General features: G+C 40.2%; 1 protein-coding gene across 4 annotated transcripts in view; it reads left to right on the top strand.

Annotated features, from left to right (window-relative positions):
• Positions 1-23147, top strand: part of FAM114A1 (family with sequence similarity 114 member A1) — a 62786-nt gene extending 39639 nt beyond the window's left edge. For 2 of the 4 annotated variants that reach the window (XM_067036277.1, XM_059067082.2), the window contains exons 8-14: positions 5059-5182; positions 10364-10455; positions 12719-12880; positions 13729-13868; positions 16261-16333; positions 20328-20381; positions 21593-23147. In XM_067036277.1, coding sequence (XP_066892378.1) covers positions 5059-5182; positions 10364-10455; positions 12719-12880; positions 13729-13868; positions 16261-16333; positions 20328-20381; positions 21593-21694 — 747 coding nt within the window. In that variant the 3' untranslated portion in view covers positions 21695-23147. Of the gene's footprint in view, positions 1-5058; positions 5183-10363; positions 10456-12718; positions 12881-13728; positions 13869-16260; positions 16334-20327; positions 20382-21576 lie in introns of all 4 variants that reach the window. The other 2 variants (XM_067036278.1, XM_067036279.1) reach the window with 1 other exon arrangement.
• The last annotated feature ends 2049 nt before the right edge of the window (positions 23148-25196 follow it).

Raw genomic sequence — 25196 nt, 5'->3', positions numbered from 1 at the left:
AAAAGCCAAAGAAGCACAAATTCATATGAAATAAAGCAATTTTGAAATGAATGTACAAATGGACACAAACCTGGTTTTTCCATAGAAGGAAAGGTTGTCCCTCCACTGGGCAAAATTCATTATTGTTTTGCATTGCTATCAGCTATCTACATTTGACGGAGTTATGAAATTACTCCCATGGAATCAGAATCCAATAATCTGGTAAAATGTGATCTGGAAAACGTAGTTTTCCACTAAAGCACAAACTTTTCCCTACAAAAGCAGGGTTTGAGGTCAGACATTATGTGATCAAATGCCACTCAGTAGCTGTATGGTTTTGGACCTGTCTTACCTCAATCTCCTTATCTATGAAATGGGAATGATAATCAACTTCGTAAAATTATTAAAAGAATTAAATGAGATAATCCATGTGAAGCTAGTTGTAGCATGCCTAATACATAATAAGCAGTCAATAAACGTTAGCTGCCATTTTATACATACACATGTATATATAATGTTGATGACATTTTATTTTTATATGCATTCTTTTTTTTTTTTGGTACGTGGGCCTCTCACTGCTGTGGCCTCGGGCTCTGGACGTGCAGGCTCAGCGGCCATGGCTCACGGGCCCAGCCGCTCCGCGGCATGTGGGATCTTCCCGGACCGGGGCACGAACCCGTATCCCCTGCATTGGCAGGCGGACTCCCAACCACTGCGCCACCAGGGAAGCCCTATATGCATTCTTATATATACATGTTATTATTGTTGAAAACATTACAGGGGAGCATGGCCCCTTGAATCTATGATGGTGGTAGAGAGACATTCTACTCTGGCTGGTTCCAATGCAGGTCTAGCTGTAAAGCAGCCCCAGTGCTCTAGAAAAGAGCCCCAAAGGACTGATGCTGCCAGGAAGGCAGTTTGGTCACTGGAGGTGGGCATTTCCCTCTGTTGGCATACTGCTCCCACAAGCTCTGCTTTCTTTCCCCAGCCTGGAGATTTTCCTAGTTTTCATAGTGAGAAATGCAGAACTTTTTCTTGGCTTAGTAATGTAGTTACTGGGTGTTATAATAAATAGTCCTAAAAATATTTGGGTCAAAAACAGTAAGAGTTATCCTCACTCCTGTGACAGTCCAAGATATGAGTGTCTGGTCAGCAGGCAGCTTTCCAGCATTTAGGGATCCAGAAGCCGGGCTCTGTCCATCTTATGGCTCCACTAGTCCCATCCTAATATTCACAGGCTCCTGGCAAGAATACAAATGGAGACCCTACTGGGGTTGTCAGATTTAGCAGATAAAAATACAGGATGACTAATAAAATTTTAACTTTAGATAAACAATGAATACTTTCTTAGTATAAATATGTCCTATGCAATATTTGAGATACTTATACCAAGAAAACATTCATTGTTTATCTGGAATTCAAATTCAGTCAGACATCCTATATTTTATGTGGCAACCCTGCACATACCAAATATTTAAAAGTTAAAGAGCTTTTGGAAACAAACTGTTAAAGAAAATATATTCTGTCATCCTTCCTTGACAAATGTACTTTCATAATGGCCTGGAAGGCCAGGTTCCCATTTAGAATTCTCAGACTCCTCAAATTTTCATATCACCCTCCTGCCTGCTCTCTTCCCTTTATCTCCAGCTATCTGTTGCTTCAAGGACCCTCATGGCACGAGTGAGGATGCCCCAGTTCAAGCACCATCCACATCCCCTGCAAACGGCCACCTTTGTCCATCCCTTGGGCCTAGGAGTGCACCCTCCAGTGGATGGTCCCACCATAGGGAGTACAGCCTGGGGAAGAGGTCCATACAGATCGTGAAAGGGAAACTTCAGTCACCTGGAGAGTGATCTAGAAGTGGGAGTGTGGGTTCTGGGTGGGCACATCCCTTTGGCCCTGTGAACTCCCCTATGACCAAGTCTAATGTATTGGATTTCACTCTCCTCTAGGGCCTTGTCTTCTTCATCCCACGAGCATGGGGAGAGAGTATAGAGGGGCCGTTCCCACTTGTTAAAAACTTTAACCCATAAATGGTACACATCTCGTCTGCTAACATTCCATTGGCTGAAACTTAGACAGGGTGTACAGAATTATAAGGAATCATTACTACCTACTAGATTGATTCTAGGATGGCAACAGGCATGGTAACGTGCTGTACTATAAGTCTTAAGGAAAAACTAATATTTTTATTGCCATTATACTCAATACTTAACCAAAACAGTAAACAAGAATCCTCAAAATGACACCCCACACCCCCTTTCAGGGAAAAGATTTACAAGGCAGACTGTTTACCCTTGTGTAAGGGTAAAGAAACCCTTAAGCACAGTGCCAAGCATATAGTCAGCATTCCATGAGTATTGAGGAGTGCATGATTATTTATTATTTATTATTGGATTGAAGTAAAGATTTAATGCCCATCGTGCTAGCATAATGGAATGAACTAGGAGGAAGCGAAAGAGGTGCTGTAATAGAAAGATGCTGACCAAAGAGTACTTCACTAAAAAGAACCCTTCCCGGGAGATGGCCAAAAGCATAAAACCCCAATGCACTCACTCCTGGAGGATGGCTACCCTTAGAAGACGCAGAGAAACCAAGAGGCCCCACATGTCTGTATACTTTTTCACTAAGCGTTGTACTTTAACATTTATTCAATTACCCGTTTTTCTTTACTCTGAGAAAAGTGCTGTTTAGAAAATATATCTGAAGCATAAAGATATGATGTGGGCATATCTAGGACCGTGAGCCCTAAACATGAGTGTATGAGCTGAAATGAAGACTCTGAAGAGGTCAGGGCAGAAGGGAGTGGTGGCGGCCAGCATGCAGGGAGCATTACTTCGGCGCCTAATGGGCTTTGTGTTGATGACTTCCGCCTGAACTTCCTCTCAGAGCCTTGGAGCCAGTTGCATTACGTCCTGATGATGTGCATTAGCAACTTTTAGGGAAATGGTGCCTGGCCTCGGGGATGCCCTCTTTAACTCTCTCACTCGTCTGGACTGCAAGTCTACTACCGTAATCAATATGAAAACACAACCCAAAGAGTATGGCAGCTTCTCTGCTGGCTCTCCCTCCAGAGCAAGTGTTTGACCTGCAGAATGAAAAATTTAAAACCTTACTACTTTGTAGTCTGACTTCACTTTTCATATGGTTCTTCATGCACTGTCACCATTTTGGAAATTCAAATGGTCCTCAGATTCAGAGGTTGACTGACCATCTGTACAAATAATTTTTAAGTGCTTATGAGGGACAGTTTCAGAAGAGAGGTTCTGAAGACAGTGAACAGGGAGCACACCAGTTTAAGCATCATCCTCTGTGCAGTATCCCTGCCCACCCCCTCGCCTCCCCAAGGGGCCTTGCAGCCCCCTTGCTGGGAACCCCCTACTGTCACTACACTCACACCTGGTGTGGCTGTTATCTGTTCACATGGGCCTCCCTCCTTGAGACTGTAAGATCTCTGAGAAGAAAAATGTATCTTGTATGCTTTTGTAACCCCAGTACAATAAAACATCTAGCAAGTGTATTTGTATGTATGTCTGTAATATACATACAACTATTTATTTATTATTTGTTTACATATACTTTTTTATTGAAGTATAGTTGCTTTACAATATTGTTAAAGTTTGTTAGTTTCAGGTGTACAGCAAAGTGACTCAGTTATTTTTTTCAGATTATATTCCATTATAAGTTATTACAAGATATTAAGTATAATTCCCTGTGCTGTATAGTGAATCTTTGTTGCTCATCTATTTTATATGTAGTAGTTTGTTAATCCCATACTCCTCCCTCCCTCTCCCCTTTGGTAACCATAAGTTTGTTTTCTGTCTTACATATATGTTTGTTTACATTGTATATATAATTTATTGACCATCACGATAAATACTCCTGAGTACATCATTTCATTTAACCTTCAAAACAGTCTTATAAGGTAGATGCTATAAGTTCTCAATTTAGAGGTAAGAGAACTGAGTCACAGAAAGGTTAAGTAAATCACCCAAAGTCACATAATTAATAAGTGAAGAGCTGATATTTGAATCCAGGGTTGACACCAAGGTATGTTTTCAGCCACTATGACAGAAGAGCTACCACCAACATTTACTTAGCATCTGCTGTTTGCACTCGTGCAATGTTTTTCACATTCGTTGTTTCATTTATCCCACAAAGGATCACAATGAAGTGTGGCTCTCAGTTTAAAACAGAAAACTTCCTTTGGGTGTATACCCAGAAGTGGAATTGCTGGATCACATGGTAGATCTATTTTTAATTTTTTGAGGAAGCCCAAAACAGGATTTTGAAGAGATATATGCACTCCCATGTTTACTGTGTTAGTCACAATAGTCAAGATATGGAAACATCCTAAATGCCCATCCACAGATGAATGGATTAAAAAAGGTGCGAGATATATACACAATAGAATAGTATTCAGCCATGAGGAAGGAGGACATCCTGCCATTTGTGACAACATGTTTGGACCTTGAGCACCTTATGCTAAGTGAGATAAGCATGATATCACTTATATGTGGAATCTCAAAAAAGTCAAACTCACAAAAAACAGTAAAATGGTGGTTAGCAGGGGATTGGGGGGAGGAGAAGATAGATGTTACTTAGGGGTACAAACTTGCAAAAGTAGTAAATAAGCCATAGAGATCTGATGTGTAGTATAAGGCATACGGACAACAGTATTGTACTATAATCATCAAACTTGCTAAGAGACTACAATTTTAATTGCCTCAACCACTAAAAAGAAAGTATAATTATGTAATGTGATAGAGGTGCTAAATATCGCTACAGTGGCAATCATATTACAATATACACATGTATCAAATTAATATGTTATACACCTTAAATTTACACAATGTTATCTGTCAAATATATTCAATTAAAAACATGAGAAAACTGAGGCGCAAGGAGCTTATGTAACTTACCCAAAGTTGCACAGTTACTCCGCAGTTAAATCCAACATTCAACCCAGTGTTACCTCCCACACCACAAATCACCTGGGAGAACTGGGCACAGCTGTACGTAAACATCATTAATGAGAAGAAAAGATGACAGTTAGGCTGACCTATTTCTTTTTTTCAGGTTCAGTCATTTTTAGCATCACTTGATGGAGAGAAGCTGGAAGTCTTAAAAAATGACCTAATTTCCATTAAAGACATCTTTGCAGCCAAAGAATTCGAGAATGAGGAGAATCAAGAAGTGCAAGGTAAAGGAAAATAACCAGTTAAATAGCAAGACAAACGAAACTGCTGTTAATAAGCATAGCCCTTTGAACAGGGGAGAATTACTTAATTCAGGTGCTTGTCCTGCCCACTTTCAAACTCTCCGTGCATCTGCTCTTGTTATAGGAGCATGGTCACATGGACCTATAGTCTTCCTGTCCTTCGGGCGGGAACTCCTGAGTGAGGCACCTTTATTTCTGTGGTGTCCCTGGCATGTCACAGGCACACAGCAGAATGCATCTGGTCAAGTGAACAAAGAGCACAGTGCACTCAGCAGGGCCCTGATGACTAGAGTTTATGCTCCAGTGTCTGATTTTTTACCTGCATGTGAAAGTTGTTGAATGTGGTTGATGTTGATGGTGAGCAGGTCTTTCAATGGATTTCTTTTCATATTTTTCTTCTTCCTTTTAATTTCTGTGTGTAGGAGTTGGGGTGTATTTGTAAGTGGCCTACACTTCACCCCCAAAATACAAAGGCACATGGTGCATCAAGGCGTGATTAGTCAGGTTTGATTGATTTAGTCAATCACTAAAGTGAGCCAGGTACATGCTCCCAATACTCTTCCAGCCAGACGATGACATGACCCCAAGGAGACTAGAACCTATTTTGTGAGAAGCAAGGCTTCCTTGAGAGAGGAAAAGAGGTTCCCAAAGTTGGACGTGCTTAATGATTAAGTTGTCCATTTGGGAGCAGAATATAGTAAAGCATTTGCTGTGTACATGGAGAGTGATTGATGTCATCACCAAGCGCTAGACAGTTGTTTCACGTAGGTTACACTGAAAACTTAAGCAACCTTGGACACACAAGGCTGGCTTCTCCTGGGATCATCTGAAGGGTCTTATTTGCAACATTTTCACTACTTACTTGCTATTTGTCCTTGAGCAAGTTATATAACCTTTCTGAAATTCAGTATCTTACCTGTAAAATGGATACAGTGATACCTATTCCTGAGGGCTCTTGTAAGGATCAAATTAGATAATATATGCAAAAACATATTACAGAGCCTGGCACACAGAACTGCTCGAAGTGTTAGCTGTTATTATTATTAAAAGTGCTAACACAATTCCAGGAACATAGTAAAGATGCAATAAGTTATAACTTTTATTTACAATTGTAGTTGTGATAGTGTACATGCATATCATGTACATCACTCTCTGGAAGCATTCTGTGCCCAGACGTGTTACGTATCTTTAATCAAAGCTCAAACACAAGAGCTCAAATGCTTCAGCCTAGATGCTCAGGGCAAGATTATTCTAAGCATTTGCAAACTGTCTTTTAAATACTATCTCCCGCTTTAGCCCCGCATGCTGACCTTATGTGCCTTCAGTTTAATGGGATTTATGCTCACTGCATCAAAATAGAAGAATCAATTATACTGAAGCATAGGAAAAGGTCAATATCAAAGAAACAGTTGGAGAACAATGTTTTTGAGCATTTGTGTGTTTCTACAAAGTCGCAAAGGATGACAATCTTGTCTGCTTTAATAATGAAGAAACTAAGATACTAGCTGTCAAAGATCATGTGGCTAGTATTCTGAACCCAAGATGAAGTAATGTAGATGCCTCTTTTCCAGAGTAACAATCACCGAAAAGATGCAGGCTATTTTTCTTCAGTTTATGATGCCTGAGGTAGACCTTTGCCTTATTGGGGGTGTCATTCAGAACGGATAAAAACAGGATCCCAAATTCTCCCTAACATCAAAGAAATATTTTTTCCAGTGTAAGTTAATGCAGTATGGCATCCCCAACTAGTGCAATTTCTTGGAGAGAAAACTTGATTCGATACTGTAAAATAGAAAGTGTTACTACATGTGTTATGTTCCAGTCTTAATATAGAGCTTCAGCAAATGGAGATTTTTTAATATGACCAAAAAAAAAACCACCTGAAGTCCTGAACAGCATGCTTAAGAAATGGTAGATTAATCTCTCTTTAAGTGATGGAACCCTGTTACCTCCCATAATATGTCCATTTTCCTAAAGGGCAGTTCCAGATTATCAAAACACAATTACTTTTAATTAACTTAATTTAATAAATAAATGTCATTTAGACACCTAAAGAAGAATGGGAGAGAAGAATAGCAGGTTTGTCAGTAAATCAATCCAATATGATGGAGTGTTACAACTCCAGAAAGGTGAGGGATTAATTAAAAGCTGTCAAGAGCAATCTCATTAGTGAGGGTGAGCAGACAATCCAGGAGCAAAATTCTGGGAGAAACCACAGCATTCTCATCATATTTTTTCTTGTAAGCACCTGCATTCCTAAAAGCCCCCTAACACCTAAATAATTTATTTGGTAGTCTTAGAAAATGTAATAAACTGTCATTTTTAGATAAATTTAATATTGGGCTCTTCTGCATTTAATAACATTAGCTAATGATTTGCATGTTTGTCCTATCAGCAGAGTATAATTTTATCACACTGCTGTGGGTCTCTAATTTGGTTTACCACTGTTGTGAAAAGATTTTTAAAAGATATTTTCTCTTTTTATTGACTTGATCTTCTCGGCCACATGTACAGACCAAGAATTGTAGTAGTAGGTATTCTTTGTTGCAACATTCTTTTACATCTGTTTTTTATTTACATCCATTTTTCTCTGTGATGATTTTCCTAAAACATTTGCTACAAGTTATTGGTGTATTTCTCTGTCTTACAGAACGAATGCACATTTAAAAGCTGGAGCTACAGAGAGTACGTGTATCCTAATTTAGTGTTGATTACTCTCAAATATTTTAAATCTCCCTATGTTTATGTCTTTGTAACACTTAACAATACAGTTTATATAAAACTCTAGTGTTTACAAAATACTTACACATTTGTTGTATTATTTGCTCCTTACAATAACACTAAAGAGTAGATGGCTGGGTTTTATTATCCTATATTTACAGAGGAGGAAATGGAGGCTAAGAAGCCCTGTGACTAGCCCCAGGTCACAGAGCCATTAGTGCAGGAGCTGGGGAAGAACCTCCACATCCTCAGCCTCAGGCCAGGGCTGTTTCTGCCCTGCAGCACTGCCTCACTGGAGATGAGAAGGACCAGGCACTTTGGAAACGAGATCCCGTGGGAGTTGCCCATATTACTTTGCCTTCAGCTTTTGATGGGCTCTCTCTCTCTCTCTCTCTCATTCTCTCTCATTCTCTCTCTGATTCGGTAGCCCTCCAGCTCTCCCTTTGTACATGTGACTAAAGTCTTTTCTTTCTTTTTTTTTTTTTTTTTTGTGGGACGCGGGCCTCTCTCTGCTGTGGCCTCTCCCGTTCCGGGGCACAGGCTCCGGATGCGCAGGCTCAGCGGCCATGGCTCACAGGCCCAGCCGCTCGGCGGCATGTGGGATCTTTCCGGACCGGGGCACGAACCCATGTCCCCTGCATCGGCAGGTGGACTCTCAACCACTGCGCCACCAGGGAAGCCCAGCCTTCTCATTTTTGAAGGCTCTGTTCAGGCATCACCTCCTCAAGGAAGGTTTCTTAATACCCCTGAGAATTGGATCAAGTGTTGCAGAAGACTGCTCCGTCTGCACACTTGCTTTATGGTTTTTATGATTTGCTTGTATCAGCTTCACTGTGAACAAAGACAGCCATCTCTCCCTCCACGGCAAGGCACATGCCTCCCTCCCCGTGTGGTGGTCACCCTGTCCTCCTTGCTGTTCCTGAGCAAGCCAGGCACACTTGCTCCTGGACTTGACCCTGGCAGTGCCTCTGCCTGGAAGGCTCTTCCCCTGGTCTGTGTGGCTCATCTCTCTCCTCCTCTGGGTTATTACTCAAAAGCCATTTTCTCAGCTCCTCTCTCTTTGAAATTCCTACCCCCCAGCTGTCCCTATTCCTCTCCCTTGATTTATACTTCTCCATAAAACTTCTCACCTGACATAGATGTTTTACTTCTCTAGTTTGTTTATTGACCTGCTCCCCAATGAGAATATATAAATTCTAGGTGATGATAAACTGATTAGGCTAAATTCTTTGAACAAAGACCTACGAGTTATCCTGGCTATCTTCACAAGCTGCTGATTAACCATTTTGTCTCTAAAACAGAAATAAGCACAAGCAGACAAGCGATAGATACAGTATTTCTCACATAGCTTAGTCCTCTCTGAAGCTACTGCCTTCACCCACTAACACAGGCCACGGTATTTTCTTCTCAGGGGGTTTCTGAGATCATGTAGTAAGGCCAGATGAATGATGCTTTTATCCCTCCACTACCACCCCAAACTGGTGATACAATCCATTGTGAAATCAATTCTTTAGCATTTTTAAGAAACTTTGAAAATGGCCTCAACTTGTAGATACAAATGAGAGATATAACATTGTAACTTTTAAAGATCTCTCCTCTTTATTGCCCACCAATAATAGTAAATTATTTTTATTTCATGATATATATATATATATAACATGTTATATTACAGATAATATATTAGTATCTATGGTATATTAGTAAATTATTTATTCAATATATATTCATTTTAGCACCTGTTATGTTCCAGGCACTGTGTTAGATGCTCTGGATTCAGGAATGAGCAAAACAAATATTGTCTGTATCCTTAGGTAGCTTCCAATCAGAAGGGAAGACATATCATTACGTAATATTGTAGGACCAAGCAGGTGTCCTAGGAAACCGTGGGAAATTTCTCCAGAGATATAATGTTGTTATAAGTATTAAGATATAAGTAGATGATCCATGGAGACTAATTCTGCTTGCTCGGTACTGTGGCTCTGTGGACCTAAAAGGGTACCCTGAGTATCATTAAGGGTTGCAATGCTAAGCATAACAGTACTGTAAGTCATAAACACAGTGTTATCCCAGGACTCTCAGGCCTGAGAAGGGTCATTCATTTGTTCATTCAGTCATTCAGCAAACAGCTACTGACCACCTATAGCTGTGAACAAGACCAGTAGGTCCCTTCCTGCCCTCATGTGCCCTTCGGGCCAGCCCAGGGATGCCCCAGCTAGAGCTGCGAGCAGCAAGGCTCCACCAGCCCCTCGCCCAGCTGCAGCCTGCTGCCTCGCCTCTGTGCTCATACACGGGCACAGCTCGTCTTTGCCCGGCGGCTGGAGGGTGGGCTGCTGCTGCCCCCACTTATATTCTGACTGCAGGCTGTAAGGTTGGGGGAGCTGCCACATTCTGAAGGATGAAAAATAAATCATGCTTCTTACTTCTGTCATTTTCTATTTCCAGGGATAGAAGAAAAGGGAGAAGAATTTGCTAGCATGCTTACAGAGCTTCTCTTTGAATTGCATGTTGCGGCCACGCCTGACAAACTCAATAAGGTCAGCGCCATATGAATCTCAGTTTTTGCTCATTGGTTTTTTTTTTTTTTTTAAAGGTCTCGGTTGTAAAATCCAGAAATCCACCTGAAATAGAAAAACCCCAAGTCCCAATGGCACATAGGGGGAGGGGAGTCCCAGGTCAGTAATTAAGATTGGAGGAGCCAACATCATGAAATGTGACGAATAAGAACCTGCTAGGCTGTGTCGTGAGACCTGCGTTTTAGTCGCAGTTTCACTGGTAATTACCTTGTGACCTTGAACAAGTCATTTCTCCATAAAATAGGGTCTTAGATCAGATCAGTGGTAATCCTCAGCCTAGAGGAGGAAAGAAGGTGCAGAATCGCCAAAGGGCTTTTTCAAATTCCATCTCCCCTCCCCTCGAAAGTGACATGCCAGCCTTAGGCAGAGAAAGGCCACATCTGCCAGAGCCAGGCCACTCACACAACCCCTTGCACTGGAAAGCTGGTGCTTCCTCGTGTCTAAGACCATCTGAGCTTTCACTGTCTGGGTTCTTCTGAGAGTAACACTGTATGTTTTGCAAGTCCCTACAAGGTCTTGCTATGGCATTTCTTAATGAGGTCACTGATCATTAATTACTTAAAACTGTCATTTTTCCCATTCTCTCTCTCTTTCTTATCTTTTTTTTAAATTGAATTTTTGAATTTTATTTTATTTATTTTTTTATACAGCAGGTTCTTATTAGTCCTCCATTTTATACACATCAGTGTATACATGTCAATCCCAGTCTCCCAGTTCAACACACCACCACCTGCTCTCTTTCTTCTCTTTAGTGATCAGTGGTTGACACAGGTCCTCACTCATCAAGGTGGGTGAGGAAAGGGCAGACTGAGGCAGTGAGGTGGAGAGATGAGCAATTTCTTTATCTCTGATAGAGGTCACTGATTCTGGCAGGTCAGTGACTTGAACACAGCAGGGAAATTGCCTCATTCATCTCCACACAGCACCTGCCACAGCTCAGAGAGTGTGTGTGGTGCCTCCGAGGTCTCACTGGTTTATTTACATAGGTAAACCTTTGTCCCTAAAAGAGGACACACCAAGCAAGGTTTGTTAGGTTTTGTCTCCCCTAGTCTTCTCCCCATTAACTTGCTATCAACACCATGACACATTAAACTTTGACATGCAAGCTTTCAAATGAGAAGTAAGTTTCACATAAGCTCAGATGCAACTTAAGCAAGCAGCTTAAACTATAATATAAAAGCTGGTGAGTCTGCCCTTTCAAAATTCAGGGAGTAACAGATAGGGAAGGTGGTTTCTGCTTGTTCAAAAACTTTTAAGGCCACAAGTTGCTCAAACTGCACTCATGTGAAGTGAAACTCAATCAGAGTTCTCTTGTTCCCACCCCCTGACCCCACCCTGAGAGGTTCTGACATGGATGGAGAGGAGCAGAGCCATCCTTCATCTTCTGGCGTGATAAATTATTAGGTTCATGAAATATTAAGGGCTTCATGAGACATAGCAGATGAGGAAATTTGCTTTAGCAGTGACCCTGGCTAAATTTCATATATATATATATGAAATTTTGTAGTTGGTCACAAAAAGTGAAAAATATACTATGGCTTTTCCAAAGTGACGGTCATTTTTATTCCTATCTGAGTATCATTTTATTTTTTTTAAAGATTTTATTTTTTTATTTATTTAGTTTTTGGCCACATTGGGTCTTCTGTTGCTGTGCACAGGGTTTCTCTAGTTGCGGTGAGCGGGGGCTCCTCTTTGTTGCGATGTGAGGGCTTCTCATTGCAGTGGCTTCTCTTGTTGCGGAGCACAGGCTCTAGGCGAGCAGGCTTCAGTAGTTGTGGCACAAGGGCTCAGTAGTTGTGGCTCACGGGCTCTAGAGCGCAGGCTCAGTAGTTGTGGTACACGGGCTTAGTTGCTCTGCAGCATGTGGGATCTTCCCGGACCAGGGCTCGAACCCGTGTTCCCTGCATTGGCAGGCAGATTCTTAACCACTGCGCCACCAGGGAAGCCCTGAGTATCATTTTAGAATGCTTTCCAAAAATTCCCCTGGCCCTGCAGTTTTCTCTCCATACATTCTTTCTATTCTGTCCCTTTTTCTTACTGTATTTTTTTTACCAGAAAGCAACAACAAGGTGTTTTTAAGGAAGTTGAAGGATTGCCCCATCACTCTTTAAACATACAGAGAACCACCCTTGGCGGTTTAGGGTTTGATCCAAGTCGTAGGATTGGGTTTTGTGTCTCCATATTTGTACAATAAACGTATTGCTTTGGTTGGGGGCCTTTGCAGGCCATGAAGAAAGCTCATGACTGGGTGGAGGAGGATCAGACTGTGGTGCCAGTAGAAGTGGCCGAAGAGTCAGAGGACAAAACAAAGAAGGAAGAAAAGGAAGAGAAACCTGAAAACCCCGAAGAAGACAAGAAGGAAGAAAGGAAAACTAAGACAGTTGAGGTAAACGCAGATCGTCCGCCTAAAGAGCAGTAATATTATGTTCATTTTATTAGCAGCCTAATTTTAAGTGAGGCAAAGCCATTTCATTTTCATTTATACCCTATTCCACACTATAGAAATATCTGTATTAATGTAATAAACACTAAAATTTCTCTATACCAGGAAATTTCGTGATTTAGCATAGATATTGTAGCTTTCCTCCATAGTGTTACAGTTATAATTTAAAGGAAAAAAGATCTTTAAGAACATAGTTGATTTATCTTTAGGGTAAAATTCCATCTTATATCAAATTTGTAACCATAACATGTCGTTATGCCCCATAACTAATGAGGTAATTGAAGCTTTTTCCAAAAAAGAATTTCATTGCCACAGTTTTTATTCTGTGGTTTAATAAATTTATATGTGCATAATTTATAATCTGCCTATGTTCAAAAATGAGTTTGTAATAACTTCACTTTACGTTGAATTTTAATTTTAGAGAAAGAAAGTTTCAAATTAGATTGCTCTAAAGAAAAATGTCCACTGAGGTCTGTTCAATTCAGCCACCCTTCCACACGCTTTCATGAGTACCTGTCTGTTGTGTGCCCAGCATGGCTCTGAGAACTGGGGACCCAGCTGTGAAGAAGCTTGTTATGTCCCTGGGACCTGGTGATACTTCTGTTTTATGGTAGCATTTCCACTTAGAAAAAGTCTTAGGTACACCCATTAATCTTTGGGTAAATTTTTTCAGGTCATATTTGTTTTGGGGGATTTTTTTCCAGGAATTATATAACTTTTAATGTCACAGGAGTTTTTTAGAAAGCATCTGCTCAATGAATAATCTTCTGACTTGTACTTTTTGCTTTCAGGAAGCATACATGCAGTCCATCGAAAGCCTGGCAGAAGTAACAGCTCGCTGTATTGAGCAGCTTCATAAAGTAGCAGAACTAATTCTTCATGGACAAGAAGAGGAAAAACCAGCTCAGGACCAAGCAAAAGTTCTGATAAAGTAAATGTTACTTTTAATTCTTATTTTTCCAATTTTTATGTATATGTGCCATTCAAATGCATACACACACTCACACACACGCGTACACCCTCAGCTACTAAAGATTCAGATTTCAGGTCAACTAATTCCATTGTTCTGTGGTCATCTTAAGAAATAAGGACTCTCTTAAGAAATGAACCAAGTTAGCGAGAACAGTAATAATTAGCTAGACATTCCAGGAATTATTTATGAAGATATTTTTAAGGGAAGACACCCTAAATCATTCAGAGCTAAGTGTTTGTTTTAATAAATCAGAATCTTGAAAGTACAGACCTTTGAATATAATTACACTTTCAACATGCCACACAGATAAAAGACACCTAATGGACCTTCTCAACTTGTTTCACAGAAATATGCAAACACACCCACACTGTTCCGAGGGACTTATACCAGCTCTGCATATTCTGAATTCTGGCAATGATGGTTACTAACGTAAGCCAGTTCACTGGATTGCTTTTGCGTGCATATTTGCTATCATATGTTTATTCTTCAATAAGCTACTATTATTAGTTTAGTGAAATAAAAATGTATATATATATATATAATGTTATAAACATGAAAATAGCTGGTATGGAGCGTTCATTAAAATAGTTGATTATGGAGCTGAAGAATAAGCCATTAACTTTTACGCATATGACTATAAGCTGTGGTATAGAAAATCAGCACAGATCCAAATGCCCTCTCATTATTATATAGACACAGGAGCCAAAATAAGAGCCTCCTAAAAATATATGGGTACACACACACAGACACACACACAAACACAGACACAGACATCTCAACACATTCACTCACTTGCTAGCTAACTAGTCTTCACTTATTACTACATTTGGCATTGTAGGTTGGGGAACAAATTTTTGGTGGAAGGACCTTCCAAAAAGTCATTATTAGTGTCTCTGATGGCATTTTTCCTCACTTGTACAGATTTGTGATCTAGTGTAGATTTTCATATCTAAACATGTGAAAATCAAAGATATTATAAGCACTGCACAATCCTGCCCTTAAAATGCCTACAAAGAATATGTACTTCTCTCGACATAAAGAAGGAAGAGGAAAGGGCAAAATAGGAAAAGTTTCAAGTATTGAGGAAAACATCTGAGTACTGTTTTATATTTGCATGCTGATTTGAGGAGGAAGGAGATCTCCGCGTCTTACTCTTCCGCCATCTTTAAGCCGTCCTTATTTGCATGCTGATTTGAAAGAGGAGGGCTGAAGTCAGAAATTTCAGAATATGGAAAGCAGAACCTTACCCTTAGCTCCTGTCTGATTCTCAGCCCCTGATTGTCCCAACCTTACCAAGCTGCTCCAAGCAAAATGTAATAAGGCCTCATATATGTCTGTACAATAAGTGCCTTTCCACCCACCTGCCCAAGAACATAGGCAGAACTGCTCTTTGCTATCTCTTGGCCTTACTCCTGACCCTTTCCGCAGATAAGTTTTGGATGGTTGGGTGGATGGATGAGTAGTTGGATGGATAGATGAGTGGAAGGAGGGATAGATGGATATAGCTCAACAAACCTGAATACATAGCTTAGACAGAACCCCTATTTATCAGAACAAAACTTGCCTCTACTGACATCACTAGATCTTTTAACATGTAAGATTCTTAACTTGGAGTTATTGTTTTGCTAATAGCATTTTAATCACTTCATAAAAGTCATACATACTTATTGTTAAAAAAAATCAGGCAAAATGCACCATTGTTAGGTAGATTGTTTTCAGTTTTTGTCATCATCTATAATGTTATGACAAACATTGCTTTGTTAAATATTTGTATCTATCTTGCATTATTTTCTTGGGGTAAAGTCCTAGGCGTGGAATGGCTGGAATAAACATTGGGGTAAAGTTTTGATATAAGTCTTAAAAAACATATTCTACAGGATCTTTATTTTGAGGCATCTCATAAAAACATAATCAAGATATGAAGAGACATCTGAGTTTGAATCTATAAAATGGGAATAATAATGGACCCTAATAAGGTCATTATGCAGATTAAATGTGATTATGCATATAAAAGTATTTAACATAGTACCTCAGTGAATGTTCATTATTATTTTCAAATGAACAATGCTGGAGAAAAGTCCCTTGGCAAGAGTTTTATACCCCTTGTGGAGCTCAAGCCTGGTATTTTCCTGCATATGCTTTTGCTTCGAAAAAGAGGTAGGGTGAGAATTAGATTAAACTGTGATTGTGAATCATGGAAGAACACTGAGGAAAACATTTCTACAGAGCATCTTCAAACTTGAGTGCCCTTCTTTTAAAGGGAATACTGTATTAATATCAATAATTGTATTAACAGTACAATTATTTTTCTTTATTAAAAATTCCCAAATCTCTTTTCTTCTTCTTTCAGATTAACTACTGCAATGTGCAAGGAAGTGGCCTCCTTATCAGAGAAGTTTACAAATTCTTTAACCACTGTTGGGGTAAGATTATGATACTGATTCTTTTTTCACCTTTTTGAGGGGAAGGCCTACAAGCGGCTGTGATATGAAGTGGAGGATATAGTACCTTCTTTGATAGCTCCACAAAGCAGAAGCTGTGCCGGGATATTTGCTAAAATGAGGCCTGAGCATCTTCTCTAGCTATAGGCAGCTTAAGGCTCTCATCTGACTGAGTTCTAGCCCTGATGCGACCATATCAGACATACAAGGTATTGGGTGGATTTTCAAACCTCTCTGGGCCTCATTTCCTTTATTCTTTCACCAAGGTTCCTCTATTATTTAACATCTGTGATATATAATTCCACAGTCTCTAGTAAAATAATTCATTTTTAATACTCACATTCACTGTTGCCCTGAAAGCCTATTTTATAAGCCACACAAGACAAAAATGTCTGTACTTTATTGTTACACTTCAACTTTGACCAAAAGAAAAAAAATTTTACCGATCTGTAGAAATTTTACCAATCTATTCTCGAGGCAACAATTTTGAAAGGTTCGGCATTCATTTGGAGCTATGGCTTCTGGTTATTTTCTTTAGAAATCAGTCGTGTTATGTAACTCAGCCTAATGGGATTGGAGAAGACAGTGACAATTATTCCTTTTCAGCCTTTCTACTTTTCCTTTTAAGGCCCTGGATGCAAAGGCAGATGATTCTTTACATGAGAAACAGCAAGTTTCACTTCCTGTTTTAGCTAGGGTGTTTGGGTTACAAATGTATTCGTTTCCTAGGGCTGCCTTGACAAGTACCACACGCTGGGTGACTTCAAAAACAGAAATGTATTGTCTCACCATTCTGGAGGCTAGAAGTCTGAAAGTAGGGTATTGGCAGAGCCATACTTCTTCTGAAGCCTCTAGGGAAGGACCCTTCTCTGCTTCTTCCAGCTTCCCAGGCATTCTTTAGCTTGCAGCAGTGTAACCCCAATTTCTTTCTCTATCTTCACATCATCCTCACTCTGTGCGTGTCTGTGTCCACATTTTCCTCTTCTTATAAAGACAGTGGTCATATTGGATAAGGTATGACCAGTACAACCTCATCTTATCTAATTGAATCTGCAACAGCCTATCTCCAAATAAGGTCACAATCTGATATACTGGAGGTTAGGACTTCAACATATCTCTTCCTAACATGAAGTAACAGAAACAAGCACTAAATAATTTAGACAGAAAGGGGAGTTTATTAAAGGTAGTGGAGGTATATGAGCAGCCGTGGGGGACCCATCACCGGAGCTCATATACCTTCTCTCTAAAGTGTTGTTATTAATGTGACTCAACTACAGCAGTTCCTAGTTCTTCCCATTCAAATTCCAGGATCCTGGGTGAGAAGGCTTGAAAGGCTCAGATATGCATCTTGGTGTCTCCAGTAGTGATGAGGACAGGGTCTTATCATGTAGACCTACATTGCTGCTGGGGTACACCTCTTCCCACCTCCACCCCAGGCAAAGAGCAGTTCTCAAAGCAAAAATGATTGTGGACTGGGCTGTCTGGAGTTGTGTGCCTCTCAGACTTCTGTAAGTGGCTTAGTTGATAAAGGATGAGTTACATACCAACTATTCATTCTGCTGTCAAAGAATATGGTCTGCTTCTCCTATTTTATAAAAGACCAGCTTTTATGTTTGTCTAATTTCAGGCCTTCAGCAATAGAGCTTCACTGTAAACAGGCAGAGTGAAGGGGGAGGGTAGAAGCTCATTGATAGGATAGGCTTGATAAAATACATTTATGTGATTGGCATCATCTAAGTTAACTGATGCCCATGGACTTTGGTGTAACTGCTAGATTTACAGAGAGGTATGAGCTCTTAATCAGGATGGAATGACCTTGGCGACTCAGCTCTCCAAGGCTCTACTGTACCCTCTTCTCACTCTTTCCAGTTTACTACCTGAGAAACTCTCAGAAGGGTGAACGATTCACCCAGTTGACTCAACTCCCAGTTGGCTGCCCATCAGACATAGCAGACAGATAGCTGTTTGGTTCTCTACGGTTGCCTAGTGATGAGGATGTATATGTCTGTGTCTATGTGTGTTATATGTTTTATATGATTCATGTTAAACATTAATTTATGTTAGTGGGTAATATTCATAGTATTGCTTTCCATTCCCTTTAATGTATTGTATTCCAACACAGTGCTTCTCAAACCTTAATGTGTAAGCAAATAACCTAGAGAGCTTCTTAAATGCAGATTTTGATTCAGTGGGTCTAGGATGAGGACTGAGATTCTGCATTTCTAACAAACTCCCAAGTGGTAACAGTGCTTCTAATTCATATCCTACATTTTGAGTAGCAAAGCTCTAGCAGATAAGTGTGTACTTGAATGAATACACACACATAAAATACACACACACACACACACACACACAGACTTGTGTCCAAATGTTTGTATGAACAAAATCAGGAACACACAGATTATCGTTTGGAGAAAGAAAAAGCCAAATCTAAATGGAGTTTACTGAAATACCATCTCACGACAACATCTTGTGCTGTGATGAATCATTCACATCGTCATTTTTTGTATTCTCTAAAAGAGCCATTATTCATAACTTGAAGTTAATGAGTGTATATTGCTCTCCAGACTCTATTTAAATTGCTTGCACATCTCATTGATTCTGAAAACCAATGCCATTTTACTGCCCTCATTTTGATTATATTTTAGAGGTTTATTGATAATCAAATAAACATGAAAGCAAACCATAATGGATTTTCTGGTTACTTACTAAAATGACTGGGTTTTTAAAGAGTTTTTTCCCAAGACTCCATTCTGGTTTCCCCAGTAGGACATGACTTAGCCCTCGGTAGAGTAAATGTCAGTGAAAGTGGGCTCCTCTGGGAAGAAATAGTTCATTTATATACTTTTGTTTGCCATAAAGTCTTTCACGTACAGTGAGGGAAAGCAGCCTATTAAGATTGCCCTCTTCTTTCTAGTCCCTGTAATTATTTATTGTCTAAGAGTGGATTGAACATTTTAGATAGAGAAGACTGGACATAATAATAACGGCGACATGAACACTAACTCCCACTTTTTGAACACCTACTTAATATCAGGTTCTGTATTCTGCACTTTCCATGTTTTACAAACTGGGATATGCTGACCTGTTTGCAAGTTATATTTAAGAGTGTTTTAACTTTACTGCCAACCTTGAAGACACACCCTATAAACAAGTACCCGTGTTTGCATTTAAAAGAAAAAAGACTACAGACCAGGGCTGGAACTAGGGTAGGCAAGTAAAGGTACTTAACATGTCTACCAAATTTAAGGGGACTCCCCCCCACAAAAAGAGACAAAGAAACAAACTCAGTCATCTAGATAGATATTTGAATTCAGTATTTTAAAAATCAAAATTAACACCAAAAAATCATGATGCACAAAATATCCAAATTTTAAATAAAGACTGAATCTGACCCTGTACAACTCAGCCTCACGCACCTCCCCCTAATGCCAGACCTGCTACGAGCTTTAAATAGTTTAAAAAGTCTGAGTGTAAACTTCTAGCTACATGACCTTAAGCAAGTTACTCAACCTTCCTGATTCCTATTTTCTCATCTTTATTTTTTTATTAAGATTTTTTTTGATGTGGACCATTTTTAAAGTCTTTATTGAATTTGTTACAATATTGCTTCTGTTTTATGTTTTGGTTCCTTGGCAGCAAGGCATGTGGGATCTTAGCTCCCCAGCCAGGGATTGAACACGCAGCCCCTGCACTGGCAGGCGAAGTCTTAACCACTGGACCGCCAGGGACGTCCCCTTTTTTCTCATCTTTAAATCGGGGTTATCATGGTACCTACCTACCTCCTAAGATTTCTGTCGAAATTAAATGATCGTGTAGGGGAAGCACCAAATATGAAGCCTTGTCTGTAGTAAACATTCCACTTCTCCCCTTCTTCTCTAAGAGATTCCTCAACAAAGCCAGCATCTACATTTTCTTAGACAAGCCTTGGAGTATGAGCACCTAATCTGTCAATTTCATCCTTTTGATTCCACAGAGCAACAAGAAGGCTGAGGTCCTTAACCCCATGATCAATAGTGTATTGTTAGAGGTAAGTGGCCTCCTGGAGAGAAAGTGCTTCTGAATCAAAGCAAATGTTAGAGCTACATTTTTTTTTAAAATTTCTCCCAGGCAGCAAGTGTTATTGCAATTCTAAATTTTATTGTCTACATTCTTTTTTGAGTACACTTGTGTAGTTAAACCAGCTGTAAACCCTCCGGTGAAGCAGCAATACCTCATTTTCAAGAATTCTGATTATAAAGAGAAATGCTAAGCTCGCATGTTATTTCTGTCGCTGTTTCCCCGACAGAAGCACATTTCTGCTGCCAAGTTTGACACCAGATTTAACACTGTGATAATTGGCTGCAATGAGAGAGTCTTACTCAGTGGTGATTTTCATAAAAATGGGCACTTCCCTCCATTTACATAACCTTGAGTTTAGTTGGGTCTAAGCTCCAGGCTGGCAAAAATGACAAGTAGAATGTTTAGCATCTGCCCATTCAGTGACCAGAGGCAAGATCCTCTGTGACCACTCACTCCGTGGCCTGCCCACCCACCAGGACATTGTAACATGGACATGCAGCTGCCCCGTACAGCTGTGGCTTTGCCAGAAGTAACAATGTAAAATCGAAGAAAAGAAGCCCAGGAGGGCTCATTCTTGACTCTGAGGCACTGTGTTCCACCTGTGGTTAGTGGGGGAAAACCTTCTATTAGGGACCAACTCTAAGGAACTGGCACATCTGGAGCCCCAGGGCACCCCACTGAAGCCACAAGGTGTTGACAAGTTGAGTTTGAACATGGGCAATGCATATACAGTAGTTTCTTCCTGTCTGAAGTACCTGTCAAATGCAAAATTTGGGAATTACAAAAGTCAGGGAGGGCTACCTATGTATTTATAGCAATGCGTTTAGGAATTGGGTCTTATCGTTAAGGGAAACTACCAAGGTACAAGAATAACAATGTGGTGACAACAAATGTTCTTGTTTAAGACACAGCCACGGAGGGGGATGTAGGTGACAAGAAGAGACAAGGAACCATAGAGGCAGGTTCTGGAGGACACAGCTAAGAGGAAACCCAGGCAGTCAGAGGCAGAATAGAAACATCCAAAGAAATGTGTTTACATCTGCTTTAAGCACCAACATTAAAAGAAAAATATTCTAAAATAGTCTGGGGTATGAGGAGAAGGAACATTATCAAATGGGAGGAATTGTCAAGCTGGAACTCGGACAATAACCCTGCAACCACAGTTTTCTCCCTTCATAGGGCTGCAATAGCACCACATACATACGGGATGCCTTCCAGCTGCTGCTGCCTGTCCTGCAGGTTTCGCACATCCAGACCAGTCGTTCCAAAGCACAGCCATGACCTGGCCAGACTCCATCTAGTTAAAGGAAACAGCAGGCCCTGTTGCTCTGATATATACCATTTCATGGAATGTTTTCGATTCATCTGACCACAGATGCCTGTTGGGAGACACTACAAGCAATTTTGCACAGACAGATTGAGAATGCAAGTTCAAAGACAGTATCGTTTCTCTTAATGTATACGGTTGTTTTTACAAGTAATTATGTTTCCTTTATGTTAATTTAAATTTACATGGCTTTGTATTGATAATTAACTTTGTCTGGAGTTCACTCAAGATATTCATTTCTATTTTCCTGGTCAAGCATGTTATATTTGGAAATTCATGGGCAGACCCTAGACTTTAAATTTCCACTTTTAAATTTCCCATTTTTATAGTGTGACTTAAAATCAATTCTTATCCTAAACTTAGTTTTGTTATATTAATGCCACTGTCAGATATAACACTACTCATAGATATTACCTATTATGGTGAAAGAGGAACATAAGTATCTGTTTATAGTCATGTATTCTCAGAACAAGCATTTATTGAGCTCCTACTGTGTGCTCACAATAGACGAACATGATCTCACCCCAGGAGAGACAGATATTCTGAGAGAGGATTTATAATAATTCTTAAAATGCTTTAAAATACTAATAACTTTTCTAAACCTTAAAAAATTTGAAGAACAAGGTAAATTCGTGTGTTTTTAAATGTTCTACCCTTCAACTGACTGTACTTTATTATCCCAAACTTTACATATGGGATGAAAATACGTATGAAAAGGGATACTAAAGAGTATTTTGTTTAAAATTGAATTCTTATGACCATAAGTACATAATAGCACAATCATAAAGCTTGTAAGTATTCAGATAGAAAATTAAGGGAATTACAACAGAGTAGACCCCCAGGACTGCATTTTTAAATCTACTACAGTTGAGTCAAGCTGTTCCATGAATACACAGATCACACTCACCAATGGCAAATGTAATGATTGCTTCTAAAGACAGAAAATGCTGATGTGTGGATGACTAAATGGTCACAATCCAGGAGGCTGCCCAGAAGACCCTGCGGCCAAGAGAGGCCTTGTCAATGGGCATTTCTCTCCCCGATCCCCAGATGGTCACTCTGGGTAGGGGTCCTGTACAATGTTCCTATCTGAGAGCCCCACTGGCATCCCTCCAGGTACTGTCACAAGGTGTCTTGCACAGTGGCTCTCTCCAGGCCAAATGAAGCCTATACTTTTGCCAGGGTGAAAGAATCCCTCATTCACCTTTGGTTTTATTCCCCTGATAGAGTTCCATACAGGCAAAGTAGGGATATTTTCGTATCATCCTACTTCTCAGCATTTTATTTTCCAATATCCTGCATTTCATTTGTGTATCTCCTGAAACAACAAAATGGAAAATATAAGAATTTATAATCTGGAAAAAAAATTCTCTGAGGAATCAATTAAAGCTGGGTTTTCCTACTTGCTTTTTTTTTTTTTTTTTTTGGCTGCTTTGGGTCTTTGTTGCTGTGCGTGGGCTTTCTTTAATTGTGGTGAGCAGAGGCTACTCTTCATTGTGATTCATGGGCTTCTCATTGCAGTGGCTTCTCGTTGCAGAGCATGGGCTCCAGGCACGCAGGCTTCAGTAGTTGTGGCTCGCGGGCTTAGTTGCCCTGTGGCATGTGGGATCTTCCCAGACCAGGGATCGAATCCGTGTCCTCTCCATTGGCAGGCGGATTCTTAACCACTGAGCCACCAGGGATGTCCCCCTGCTTGGATTTTGATTGCCTGAAATGTTTCTGCTATTCATTCTAGAGAACAGTTAACTGATGAAAGTGTTCCATTTGCCTCGTCATAAATTTTAGACGTTTTGTGTATAGAGCAGAAGAAAGGGTTTAGATTTACAATTTCTTCACATCAGATGTTTTAGCATCAGATGGATTTATAGACGTTAACTGGAAATGTAAAAGAAACCAATAGTTTCAAAGGGGCTAGATTCCCCAAATTAGACTTTAAGCCTAACTGCACCCATTTAGTGCATAGCAAAATTTTTAATCATAAAATGAAATAGAAATCTGCGAAAGAACAAGAGAGATAATTATTCATTTAAAAGTGGTTGACATTATTTACATTGCATTTATGTATCTTTTAACGATAGTATGTCGAGGGTTGCCAAATGGAAACGTAGGCCGAGAGATGATTCCTGGGGCCTAGCTCCATGGTCTGTGAACTACATTATTTAAGAGAGAATCATCACTTAAAATATATCCACTCTCCAGGATTGCTCTCTTTCAATACTGTTTTTCACCATCACTTTTATTTTTTTATTTTTATTTTATTTTTATTTTTGGCTGCGTTGGGTTTTCGTTGCTGTGTGCGGGCTTTCTCTGGTTGCGGTGCGCGGGCTTCTCATTGCAATGGCCTCTTTTGCTGTGGAGCATGGGCTCCAGGCATGTGGGCTTCAGTAGTTCTGGCATACGGGCTCAGCAGCTATGGTCCATGAGCTCTAGAGCGCAGGCTCAGTAGTTGTGGTGCACGGGCCTAGCTTCTCCGCGGCATGTGGGATACTCCCAGGCCAGGGCTTGAACCCGTGTCCCCTGCATTGGCAGGCGGAGTCTTAACCACTGCGCCACCAAGGAAGCCCCCACCATCACTTTTAAATAACTGCTTCTTTGCTTTGCTTTAAAATCTAGCAAAGCACAGGATCCAGATCTGGGCACATGTCAATCCGTTACTGAATGAATGATTTAGCAGGCTTACTTTGGAAGTTTTGTATTCCTTCAATAATCCTTTACATAAATTGGGTTCATTTCACTCTATGCAATTACCCTGAACATGCATGCCAGTTTTTTATTTTTTCCTTACATCAAGTGCAAAAGACATTCTAGTCTAAATAATGAAAGTAGTCCTGTGCCTGTGCCTTATTAAACAAAAAGCATCAGAAGCATATTTCAAATTCAAAGCAAAATACATCTAAAAAAAATTGCTTTGGGGTATTGATACATACAGCTTTGAAGGGCAAAATCCCAAATCTTAAAGCAAAGGCCTAAGCTTAAATATTCTATCCCACCGAGGACAGAAGCCTCTCTTTTCTCTGGGTCTCACACTGGGCTGTACATCAAGCCCATGGTTAAATGAGTAGTGAGGCTCACTGGGGCAGTGCCAGGAATGAGCTGCTTCAGCTGCACCCACTAAGGAACCATGGACCTCAGCTGCAGAACTCAAAGGTGAAGAAGCACCAGCCTTGGGAAGGCAAAGGAAAGTGCGAATTACATGGTAGAAGTCCCAACCGAGAAATGAGAGTGTCTCCAGTGCTTTGTAGAAGTCAGCTGCCCCGAGGTGCTTGCATATCTGGGAAATTACCTTCTGCACAGGCCAGCCAGGCTGCACTTAAGCTAGAAACAAAAGCAGGCAGATTCCAGTCACAGCCATCTCAGAGGTCCAGGATATAACATCTTATGAAGTAATTCAGCAAAAATGTGAAGTAAGCATATTTCTCTTTTTTCCTAAAAATAAAAAAAAGTATGTATGTATGC

Source organism: Kogia breviceps, chromosome 6 (assembly GCF_026419965.1).
Source record: "Kogia breviceps isolate mKogBre1 chromosome 6, mKogBre1 haplotype 1, whole genome shotgun sequence".
Lineage (NCBI taxonomy): Eukaryota > Metazoa > Chordata > Mammalia > Artiodactyla > Physeteridae > Kogia > Kogia breviceps.
Note: the sequence above shows the minus strand (reverse complement) of the source record. Positions and strands in the feature narration are given on the sequence as shown.